Raw genomic sequence first — 12,911 nt, 5'->3', positions numbered from 1 at the left:
TAGTTCGGTAAGATGGGATGGTAGTTGGATACCTAAATAAGTGATAGTTTCTCGTTGCCAGGTAAAGGGAAAATTTGATGTCGCTTGTTTAACCACCTCCGGTTTTAATGATACATTAAGCGCTTGGGATTTAGAAAAGTTAATTTTTAAGTTAGCCAAATACTGAAATAATTTGAAATCCTGTAACAAATTAGGTATCGTGATATGAGGATCTGTCAGGAAAAGCAGTATGTCGTCAGCAAAGGCTGCCACTTTATGCGTTTTGCCATTGATCAAAATCCCTTTAATGTTGGCATTATCTTTAATGCAATTCAATAAGGGTTCCAGTGTAAGAATGAATAAGAGAGGTGACAGTGGGCATCCCTGTCTGGTCCCGTTGCTGATCAGAAAAGAGTCTGATAGGTGTCCGTTCACTCGCACTCGCGCTGTGGGGGCTTTATATAGAGACATAATATAGGTCAAAAAGCGCAAAGGCAGTCCAATGCCAATCAAAGCTGCCTCTAGGTAATCCCAAGCTAGTCTGTCAAATGCCTTCTCGGCATCTAAAGAGAGAAAGAATCCGGACTGTTGATTTTGGGTTAACCAATGATGTATATTTATGGCCCTTATTGTGTTATCTCTGGCTTCTCTTCCCGGAACAAAACCCACCTACAGTAGGTTGATACAATTTATGTTTATTTTTTATTAAAAAATGAAAATTACTAAAAAAAACCCTTCACATTACCCTTAAACAGTACTGTAGGTTATCTTGGGCTTAGAAGAAGGGGGTAGACCCCTAAAATCTTGCCCGGTTAGTGCAAATAAAACAACTAAAGTTCTCAATCTTATTAAGGTGGATCATTTAAAGATTGCCTAAACCTTGAGCTTTTAGAGATTTGGTCAGTTTGCCCATTCAGGGAAAAGAGACAGGTTCTCCCAACAGCTCACTCCCCATTACCACTTACGCTCGCCTTCCCCAAAGCTACATTTATTCATCAAAACCATGGGTCCTACTCCTGTGTTAGCTTCATGTCAGACAGTCTTGGAGTTTACCCATGGTTGATGGCCTGGTCCCCTGCCTCATTTGAAAAGTGTTTTCAGGCAAATGATTGGCAGCCAAAACACTGCATCCTTGGAGGTACAGAGAAGGACACAGGCTCCTTCATCTCCAAAAGCTCCAGGTATTTGAAATGGCTCCAACACAAGAACAGGGTGGGAGGGAGTACAACAAGGATGAGTTTAAGAGGTGAGGTGGGTAAGCTTTCATAAGAACCTTTCGTTTTTTCTTCAATGAATAAAGTGACAGATTCTCTTTTTAACTTCTACTCATATCAAAGATATACAAGCTGTGCAGCATATTATAGTAAATACTTCTATTAAGCCCACGGTCAATGATAGATTTAAGACCTTGTCAGCAATGCAATTCTAAGTAGGAGTGGCCACCCCCCTAAAATTGAAATTTCTGGACACAACACTTAAAGCTTAAAGAAAACCATTCAAAAGTACTTTTACCCCATGGAGAAATCTGTAGGTTTCCTAACCTTAGAAATAGTTCTTTGCAGATTTTTTCTTTTACTCTTAGCAAAACTGTAGGTCATGTCATCTTCCTTTCAACCACTTTGGCCATTTAGCAAATGTCCTTCTGTTATATTTAGTATAGATCATAAATCAAAGAGCGATTTCAAAATTGGCAAAATCTGTACAGGCTTGTCTTTCAGTTTTTCCCCAAATACTTTTGCTGCATTGCCAAAATCTTTCAGATTCTGAGAGGAATTTAAGTTTCGCTGATCTTCTTCTGAAAGGACTCCTTCATCGTTCAATTTGTCCATGATCTTTTTGTAGTCACCAGATTCCTTAAGAACTTCCACAAGCTTATCCATAGTGCCTCCTGAAGGGAAGACAAGACATTATTAGCAATAGATATACTTTCACTGACTTTTACTACATGCACTCTACAGTACATAAAGGATTACAGACCTGTGCTGGAGCAAATATTTTCTTTGTTTTTATTGGTGTCTTCAACATTCCAAAAAGCCTACAAGGCAAAAAGAAGTTAGCATAAACATTCAATGCATTTATGCACTCCATTACTAGCAAAATCAATATCAGAATATAGTTAGTTCAGTTTGTTTTTATTATGCAGGGACATTGCTAGTGTCCTAAAAGACTCAAGGCACCCTTGGCCATCTTGACTGTTATGGGATTTGAAGCATGCCATGACAAAAAGTAGTGGAGACCCGAGGAAAAAAAAAGGATACCCAGACCTTAGAATGTCTTGCAAGCTGAAGTTTTGGAATGCTTGTCATTGGTCTTTGGGCTGAATTTGGGTCTAATATACAAGGTGTGATACTGAATTCCCGGAATGCCGACAGTATAGAATTATGCTTGACAGTTGTGGTATTTGAAGCAAGCCATGACAAAAAGTAGTAGAGACAGTATTTTTGTCCCCCCATCCCATCTCTTCCTCATCCCTTCTCATTTCTTTTTGCTGTCTTCCTAGTTTTTGTTTCCCTTTCCTAAAGCAATCCCTTAGAACTGAGCAGTTAGTATTATGGCTTTTCCTGAATTAGGACCCAGGCCCGAGGAAAAAAAAGGCTACCCAGACCTTAGAATGTCTTGCAATCGTAAGTTTTGGAATGATTGTCATTGGTCTTTGGGTTGAATTTGGGTCTAATATACGAGGTGTGACAACTGAATTCCTGGAATGCCCACAGTATAGAATTGTGGTGGTGAGTCAGACAGCCAGTCACACTCGGCTTATTCTGACTTGTTCTAACTTGCACTGGCCTGGGTGGCAGACCAGTTGACTCAGTCTTAACCCTTTGAGGACCGTAAGATTTTGGAACGCCAAAAGAATCAATTTTTTTGTTTTTAAAGTTCGTACACTTCAGTTGCTGTAACTAAGCCATTTCATGAAATAATTGGCAAAAAGCTAGATCCATTTGTTGTTGATAAGAACTAATATTTTGACTCAAATCAAAAAAAAGAAAAGAAAGAGTTTTAAGTTCTTAATCAGATGATACACGCAATTAAAAACATGGGACAAATATGTCCCTTGGTCCTCAAAGGGTTAACCGAGTAGTAGAAGAAATAACACGTGTGTGCATTGTGCTGTTGGCAGAAAATGAGTGCCAAATCTGGAGCAGCAGATGAACATAAAATATGGCATGAAAATTGGCATGAAAATTGGCAAAAGTGTGAGTGAAACTTTAGCTCTGTTACAGCTGGCTTATGGTGAACATTCCATGAAGAAGTCAAGTGTTTTTGAATGGCATAGGCGGTTTAAGGAGGGATGGGAAGATGTCCATGATGATGCCAGAAGTGGACAGCCAAAAATGCAAAGGATGGATGCAAACATGGACACCTCACCCGAAGAAAGCACGCATGTCTTCTTCTCAGTTCACAACCATGCTGGTGTGTTTTTTTTTTAAATCACAAAGGGATAGTATACTACGAGTGCAGAGATCGTGGTCCAAATGTCAACCAACATTGTTACTTGAAAATCTGTTATGGAAATTTGTTCGGAGGAAAAAGACCATAACTCTGGCCTGACAAGTGGATTCTCCATCATATCAATGCTCCTGCACATGATGCGTTAAGTGTTTGTGATTTCCTGGCCCAGAAATCCATTTTAAAACTTAACCAACCACGTTATTCCCCTGTTCTAGTACCTCGAGACTTCTGGCTGTTTCCAAAATTTAAAAATGCCTTAAAAGGACACAGGTTTGATGACATTCTGGACATACAGTGCGCCGCAACAAAGCTACTGCGCAGCGTTCCGGAAAGTGAATTTTGGGATTTTTTCCAGCAGTGGCACAGTCACTTAGAAAAGTGACTTTGAAGGTGACAACAGTTGAGTGAGCAAATGTTTTTTTTTTTAACAGAGCCCATTCCAGGAATTAAATTGTCATACCTTGTAATCATTTTTATCTTAAAAAGTGCTTTGAACTTAAATGGTCATAACTGTATCGCTAATATATATGACAATGTGACCGAAAATAAAAAGATTTCAAAAAATATATATTGTGTATTGAATGGATTTACAATATACAAACAATCTTAGAAGCAAAGTTCAGAGATTGAAGTTTGGTTGTCAACAGGATAATACCTGGCATGATGGCAATACTTAGTGCAAAGGAGACCCAGGGCACTCAGTAGAAGACAATGGGTATGTGCTCTGGGTGTCAGAGTCTAGCATCAACTCTGCAATACGGCTAACATACTACATTACTGTATGTAGTCATGCTTGTAAGTCAAAAAGGAACCAATAACAAGGCTGCCTTTACTACTACAGAAAAGTAGACAACTTGTTTCTGGCTAAAATGACTAGTGATATCTCTTGTGTTATCCTATCTAACCGTGCCTATACATAAAGGACATTGTACATTCTTCCCTGCACCCTCTCATGAAAAAGCTCTCTACCAATCCTTAGATAGAAGGTGTGAAACTCAGTGTAAAAATCCATTTTACCTTCGGAAGTCTGATTCCAGAGATGTAAACTGGGCACTAACAGCCTTCCTATTACCTACTATAGCCTGGTGAGAGTTCTCGATGTGTTTTCATCTTACCTTTGTATCTTCTCCAGATGTTTTTGAATCTGAATGTTGAGAATCTTGACTCACGCCTCCATTTTCTAAGGCTAAAATATGAAGGAATATACATGATGTACTGAATAGTGCAATCTGTTTCTAAAAAGATAAGTGAACATAGTTCCTAAATAATTAACTTTTGTAACCGTAAAGGCAATTTTTTTTGAAATTTTGGATAGTGTTAGACACTCTACTAAGTTTCTAATTCAGATCTGTGTCCCAGTTGGAGACAATGTACCCTTCTATTTGTCCTGGTGACCACTGTCACTGAGACAGAAAATGAGGGGAAAAATGCTAGAGTTGTCACTACAGAAAGAGGTAAGGTTAAATCTTCCAGTGGCGACATTGGTTTTGGTGACAAAATGTCTAAAGCTCTATTCACACCTAAGCGACTTGTAGCTGGAAGGTCCAAAACGCTTAAGGAGAAAGAATCAATGATTCTCGATGGAGATGGTTTACATCTCCACTTCAACTCACCTGAAGCTCAAACAAGTTCTGGAGGTTTTTGTCACTCAAATCGGGCAGATTTGCACGATTTTGAGCATTTTTAATTCCATAAAAATGAATGGAAGTGCATGATATGCACGTTGTCACATGTTTTTGGAGCGTTAATTATTGTAAAATAAATACAAAGATGAATAAAAATAATCAGAAATATTAAATACATAATAATTAACCCCGAACCTTAAACCCCAACCCTAAAAAATAAATAGTAATAATAATTAATAAATAATAATAAACATAAACATCCTAAGAAAAAATAAATACATTATTTGTATTATTTATTAATAATCAATAAACAAGCTGGCTAAAGTATAGATTTTCGTTTGAGAATTTTCATTTCAAGAATATTCGTTTGATTTTCTAATCATTAGTGCGATCAAATCGATGTTTGTTTTCAACAGCTGTGACAAGAAAATTTGAAGGGGCAGGAAGGAAAACTTTCCTCGATCAAACGAATTTGGGCCAATATATGTGGTTATTGTTCAGAAATTACATTCATATTAAACTCGAATGTTAAAAGCAAAAGACAAATTTCAAACGACATTCGTCCATTCACCGAATGTTCAAAGAATTTCCATACGACTTTTTGTACGAATATTCTCATCCGAAAATCTATATGTGTATGGCCAGCTTAACCCTAACAAAAAATAATAAATAATAAAACAAATAAAATATTAACTCCTGGTGCTAAACTTAACCCCTATCCCTAATCTAACCTTAACTCTAAACCCTTTGCCATAAAAAAAAAATAATAATACAAAAATAAAAGCTGAGGGAAAAGCTAAAAAAGCTGAAAAACCTAGCAACAAATGATATTTTTCTCTATTGGCTAATAAACTCCAAAGCTCTAAAATGCTTAAATAACTCTGCATGAAAAACACAAAAAAATGCACAGAAAGGCTCAGAGAGGTTATACTCAAGTGTGAATCCAGCCTAAGAGGGTAATTTTGCTCATTTTGTAGCAATTTCCTGTCACCTCCAGTGCAAGCATTTAAGGGAAATCTCCCCAATGGGCCACAGACAGCAAAAACAACCAGACATGGGTATTTAACCCTTTTGTACTCCATGCAAATTTGAAAAGAACGTTTTGGCTAAACCTACCCATAAGGCCATATTTATTAGTCATGTCAGAATGATCCCTTGCACAAAGCTACTAGAGCATTCAGAAGTTTTCATGCAAATCCTGGCTTTCTAAAAAGTTGAAATTTACATTGGTTTGAACACATACTACACCTCAATTCTCCCTGCATAGACATATGTCATGGTTGCTCAGGCCCCATGTGCTGTAGGAGAGCAGAAAAGGAAAGAGCAGAATTTTAGGGGGGCTCCAGCAGTGCTGTCAAATGAATAAAATATATGCGTTCTGATAATTTTAGTCTAGATCTGTCAGTAAAGTGACCCTTTCCCTAAACCCCCTTCCTTAACCACTTCCCATCCGGCCCATGTACATAAAGGGCCGGACGGGAGCAATGCAGGAGCGGGTGGCCGTTTATAAAAGGACTCCGCATTCACTGTGCGCGCTTCCTGGGAGCGCGCAGCACTGCGATCCGGTGCCCTCCAGACACAACGGAACACCAATCGCTGTACGGGACCTCTGTGTGAGCTCCCGATTCATGTGATCACTGATTGGCCAATCACATTGGTGATCACATGAATAGTAGTAAACAGGATGTCACTTGCTGACATCATTGCTTACTACCAGTGAAATCTGTGAATGATCACAGCGGTCACATGGTACAAGTCTATTCACAACAGCCTTGTACCATGTGACAAGCATTTGACCAACCACAGCTCTCTCAGTATTTCTCAATGGCTGCAGGAATGCAGCCAGAGAGAATGAGAAATGATTGCTTTTACAGCCTATATGGGTGTAAAAGCAATCAGTGTAAAAAAAAAAAAAAAATCATCACCCCCACAAGTAGTATAATGACACTGTACTGCTAGGGTGACAGTGTATTAAATATATATATAAAAATGTAAAAAAATATTTTTTAAAATTATAATTTTTGATTATAAACTAATCTGGGTTATTTATTTTTTTTACTAAAAAAGATAGCTGAATACATTCTGGCCAAAATTTATGAAGAAAGATTATTTATTTGCCAAATTTTATAATATAAACACTTTTTTTTCAAAATGTTTGGACTTTTTCATTTATATAGCAACAAAATTAAAATCCCAGAGGTGAATAAATACCACCATAATAAAGTTTAATCTGTCTCAAAAAAAATGCGAAAAAATTCATTTGGGTACAGTGTTGCATGACTGCACAATTGTCATTCGAAGTGTGATAGCGCTGAAAGCTGAAAATTGGCCTGGGCAGGAAAGGGGTAAAAGTGTCCGGACATGAAGTGGTTAAAAGAGCATAAACCCTCTTTGCCTCCAAACTGGCTCATCTGACCTTACACAAGGGTACGGACCCCTTCCCCAGTCATGTGACAGCAGTGGGCCAATCGTGGGGGACCAATGCTTTCAGATGCAAGAAAGTGTTGGGTATGTCACTCCTGTCAGTTGAATGGGAATGTAGGAACGGTGAACGGTAAGTGCAGTGTATGCTGATAAGGAGGGGGTGAATTTAGTGATCATTTTAGTAAAGAGAGGATTATCTTAAGTAATTAAAATAGTTAAAATTTTTGAGAGAATTGCAAGAGTACAGATTCAAAACATCATTATGCAGATTGCAAATTACCATGTATGTGTTAATCATTTTACTTACCTTTCAGGAATTCCTCTGTACCTCCACTCACATAGTCAGATGAATCCGCTTGCTGTAAAAAGAGGAAAAAAAAAGGGTATGTTTTTAAAAAATTGTAATTTTAAATGATTCCCTCTTATTTGTTGATCATAATGATGACAAACTTACAATGGAAAGGTTTATGAGAATGATCATAACAAAACCTTATTTAATCGGTTTCACGCTGTCCTATATCAGAAATACTGCTACAGGTGCAAAAAATCCCGTATATATACGTGATTTTGCCGTTCCGGGTAGGATGCGCCCTACCCGCGCCGCCATTCGCGGCCTTGAGTGTCAATCAGCGGGTCCCCACCGGTGATTGCTCACCGGGATCCGGTGATCGCCGAGCATCTCCAATAGGGGCGAGACCTGTACGTAAACAATACAGATGTCTCCCCTGTCAGCTCCTGCACACTGCATAGCAGAGCCATACAAAGCAGTGAGCTTACAAAAAAGCACACACAGAGAAACAACACACAGTTAACCCTTTGATCACCGCAGATGTTAACCCCTTCCTACCCAGTTTCATTAGTACAGTGTCAGTGCTTTTTTATTAGCACTGATCATTGCATTGGTATCACTGGGGATGTCAGCGACACCAAGTCAGTTCCCCCCCAGTGTCAGAATGCCTGCCGCAGTCCTGCTATAAGTTGCTGATCGCCGCCATTACGAGAAAAAAAAATCCATTATCTATACCTCCATTTGTAAACACTATAACTTTCATGTAAACCACTTAATTTACACGTATTGGGATTTTTGTTTTTGCCAAGACATGGAGCAGAATACATTTTGGCCTAAATTTTTGACGAAATTTGATTTTTTTAAATTTTTGTACTGGATATGCTTCATAGAAAAAAGTCCAAAATATTGTTTTTTTGTTTATAGTGCAAAAAAAACCGCACAAGTGATCAAATACCACCAAAAGAAAGCTTTATTTGTGAGGAAAAAAGGACATAAATTTCATTTAGGTGCAGCGTTGCATGACTTTGCAATTGTCAGTTAAAGTAATGCAGCGCCGTATCACAAAAAAAGGCCTGGTCAGGAAGGGGGGAGTGGGGGGGGGGGTAAATCCTCTGGAGGGCAAGTGGTTAATATGTAAATACACATGGAATGCAGCAATTGTGACAATATGGACTACCTGATCTGAAGAACCCATATTGATGAGACGATCTTCAACACTTCGAACTGCACTGACAGCCTCCTTCTGATAAGCTTCATACATCACTGATGTACATTCACTGCAGTCTTCAAAAAAGGAACCATTATAGATAAATCAGGTGTCAAACTGGTGGTCCGCCAACTGTTGCCAAACTACAAGTCCCATGAGGCATTGCAAGACTGACAGTTATAAGCATGACTCCCAAAGGCAGAGGCATGATGGGACTTGTAGTTTCGCAGTTTATTCGTTAAAGGTAAACTTCAGCAAAACTTTTTTAAAGTATTTCCTCCCCAACAGAACACAGACAGTAGTAAAGACATTTGTTAAACAAATCCATATGTAAACATACCTCCTAGCCAAAATATTTAAGTGCACAACCCATGGCGCTACCTTACAACTCTATGTTGCAAAATGGCCAAAACACCACAAAACCCTTGAAGTAGGTTTTACTTGAAGTTACAAGTCCAACACAAAAACTGACTAAATAGGTGATAGAGATGAGCAGTGGACCCAGTGGATCGTATTTTGTGAATGGTTGCTTTTGTAATAAAATGTGCACTTACTGTAGGTCATCTTTCTAACTCTAGGTTCACACCTAAGAGTTTTCTGCAGAGTCTTGGGTTTTGCAGAAATGCACTACAGTCTATTTTCTTTTTCCAAAAATAATTTTATTGGAAGAGTTAAGGCAGATCAATCTGAATACAAATATGGGTTACAGTCCGAACATAGACACAATATGCAGCATCCCGTTTCACAGACGGGCTATGGGTTTGAATTGTGTTACAAATCATAGTGAGATATAACTTTATATCCAAAAATGTACAGCAAACCAGCAGATACAAATGGTGCAATAGGTAAATCATTATAGGTGTAATAATTACCCCCTATCTACTTGTAGGCCCTCATGTTGGAGGGGTGTGAAGTGCTGGGAAATGATAGCTCATGTTGATAAGTGCGTTATAATTTGTGTGCCCATTTCGGGAAAGTGTGATCTATGTGACTCTAATCACACCTGTATGAGAGATTACGTGTTATATTTTGTTGGGGATATATGATTTATGAACTCATACAAAAGGTGTGAGGGAAAGAGGAATCAGAGAGATGAAAAGATAATAAGATAGAAAAGGAGATGCAAAGTGAGGTGGTAAGGGGGGATGTAAGGAGAGGAGAAAAGAAAAAAAAATGGGGGGGGGGGGACTGGGTGTGGGGTAGAGGGGATGTTGGAAGGGGCAGTGCAAATGAAATAATTCACTTTGTTCCATACGAGCCAGAAAGATCGCTACTTAGCCTAGGAGCCAATATGTGCGAGATCATCCAATGAGTTAATAAGTGGGTCAAAAACCTGAAATGTAGGTTATGATGTTGAAACCCAATCCGTCTAAATGTGCATCAAAATGCGTCACAGATCGATAGGGTGTCGTATGACATAACATTGTATTCAATTATTTAGTCAGGGGGTGTAAGCTGTTCATGTAGGTGATAGGTGGTAGTGGTTTTGAAATGACTCCAACAAGCCCATGTCTTCCTGAATCTCTCAGGATGGTCTTTTGCTACAGAAATCAGTTCCTCCATTTCCTCAATTTTGTTGATCCTAGCAAACCATTCTCGAATAGTGGGAACATGTGTTGTGCGCCAGTGAACTGGGATACATTGTTTTGCCGCGTTTACCATGTGCCTGGCGAGTGATTTACGGTACGTCCGAAATGGAAGTGTGGAGTGGTGGAGCAAGAATTGTGCGGGGGAGAGGTCTAGGGAGTACGTAGTTACTTGCGTGATTATGAGTTGAAATTTCCCCCAGAAAGATTGCAGTAGTGGGCAGTCCCACCAGATATGCAATAGTGTACCCGTCACCTGGTGGCATCTCTAGCACAAATCTGAAATGTTAGGGTCAAATTTGTGAAGCAGGGACAGATCTCTGTACCATCTAGAGTATAGTTTAAAATAGTTTTCTTGTGTGGAGACACATATGGAACCTTTATGTATATGTTCATAAATGTGATCCCAGTCTTCTGGCGATAGTTGGAGTTGTAGGTCAGAGCTCCGGGCCTTGCAGGCTTTCCTAGATGGAAGGTCAATTGTGTTTTCGAGGCATGTGTAGAGCTTAGATGCGACATGTCTCTGGGGAGAGTCGGTTGAGCATAGTTTTTCAAATGGGGTGAGTGGTCTAGTGTAATCTTTTAGGTGTGATGAGCTATGTATAAAGTGTTGGAGCTGTCTATGCAGCCACGGCGTCAGGGTTAGGGATGGCCATTTGTTTAAAAGGTGATCTCTGAGTAAGAATTTCCCATCTTTGAAGAGTTGATGCAGATTCAAATTGTCTGGGGGGCTAGACCCGGCGGGAAAGGCACGAGACATACCAGGGGGGAAGTCAGGGTTCATTTTGATAGGAGTGAGTGGACCAGGGGTTGAAGAAAAACCTGTTTTCTGACTTAACATATGATAACACGCTAAAGTAGGATCTATAAGAAGGTGTTCCCTGAACTCAGACAGGATGTAGGAATTTTTCAGCCAACGGGAAGTGGCGAAAATGCAGCTTCCAAAGTTACCCAAGCCTTACGGTTGCGGTTCGTAGACCAATCTACTATTCCTGCCATGTGACAGGCTCTGTAGTAACGGGTAATATCAGGCAGTCCAATACCTCCTCCCGTCTTAGGCATGGTAAGTTGTTCAAAACCAATTCTGGGGCGTTTATTACACCATAGAAAAGAGGTACATAGTATTTTATAAGACTTAAAGAAAGAATTGGGTAGTTTGATTGGAATTGTTTTGCATCAGGTATAGTAATCTGGGAAGCACGTTCATTTTAAGAATAGCTGCTCTGCCAAACCAAGAAAAAAAGGTTTGTTCCATGTCTGTAGATCCTTGATGATGTTACGTAAAATGGGTAAAAAGATTTTGGCATAGAGTTCTGTAAGGTGAGTCGGTAATTGGATTCCTAAGTACATGATGGCCTCAGACTGCTATGCGAAAGGAAAGTTTTTGTTTTTGCCTGCCTGACCAAAGGCAGCTATTTTGTGTATTTTGCCATTGATTAAAATTCCTTTGATATTGTCATTCCGTTTAATGCAGTTCAAAAAAGTTCCAAAGTAAGAATGAACAGGAGGGGGGATAATGGACATCCCTGTCTGGTTCCATTGCTAATAGAGAAGGCGGCTGAAAGGAGGCCATTGACTCTCACTTTGGACGTTGGTGTTGTATACAAAGATATGATAAAATTCAAGAGACGTGGAGGAAGCCCAAGGCCAATCAGTACAGCCTCCATGTAGTCCCATGCCAACCTGTCAAAGGCCTTCTCAGCGTCTAGAGAGAGGAAAAAGCCTGATTGTTTCTTCTGTGTCAACCAATGATGCACATTTATTGCCCTGATCATATTGTCTCTTGCCTCTCTACCAGGTACAAACCCTACCTGGTCAGTGGATATAATGGGGTCTATGATGTGTAGTAGACGATTGGCTAGTATTTTGGCGAAAATCTTTAGATTAACTTTCAAGAGGGAGATTGGACAATAGTAAGCCGGAGATGCCTGAGCTATGCGTTTTTGTAAAGCAGTAATTGAAAAAGGAGCCCATGTATCACACATTTGTGTGCTTCCCATTGAATGAGAGGTGTTGTTTCTGGGGACAAATTTTCTTTGAAGTAATTGGTCAAAGATTCAAGAATTTGAAAGGTAATGGATGAGTCCGTAAGGAGAAAGGGATCTAGTCTCCACATTTTGGACGTAGGTGGGGCATTGGGAAGATGTATGGGCATCATGATCGGGTGATGATCAGAAAGAATCATTGGTTCAATAGAGGCTGACTTTAATGTGTGTGAGTCTTTTTGTGAAAGAAATAGATTCTGGAATAACGATTGTGAGGTGCGGAGAAAAAAGTGTAGTTTCTGTCAAGAGGGGTGTAGGGTACGCCATGTATCATGGAGGAGAAGGTTGTTCAGTTCAAGTTTA

The 12,911-nt window shown here is 39.4% G+C and overlaps 1 protein-coding gene across 1 annotated transcript in view; it reads right to left on the bottom strand.

The window, feature by feature from the left end:
- Positions 1-658: 658 nt before the first annotated feature.
- Positions 659-12,911, bottom strand: part of LOC149452252 (receptor-interacting serine/threonine-protein kinase 3-like) — a 33,879-nt gene continuing 21,626 nt past the window's right edge. The window contains exons 6-10 of the mRNA XM_089689574.1: positions 8,948-9,054; positions 7,789-7,840; positions 4,548-4,618; positions 1,957-2,014; positions 659-1,867 (exon numbers count right to left, since the gene is read on the bottom strand). Coding sequence (XP_089545700.1) covers positions 1,641-1,867; positions 1,957-2,014; positions 4,548-4,618; positions 7,789-7,840; positions 8,948-9,054 — 515 coding nt within the window. The 3' untranslated portion in view covers positions 659-1,640. The remainder of the gene's footprint in view (positions 1,868-1,956; positions 2,015-4,547; positions 4,619-7,788; positions 7,841-8,947; positions 9,055-12,911) is intronic.

The sequence above is a fragment of the Staurois parvus genome, unplaced genomic scaffold, assembly GCF_062004578.1.
Source record: "Staurois parvus isolate SC_StPar_1 unplaced genomic scaffold, SC_StPar_1.0 ptg000486l, whole genome shotgun sequence".
Taxonomy (NCBI): Eukaryota; Metazoa; Chordata; class Amphibia; order Anura; family Ranidae; genus Staurois; species Staurois parvus.
Note: the sequence above shows the minus strand (reverse complement) of the source record. Positions and strands in the feature narration are given on the sequence as shown.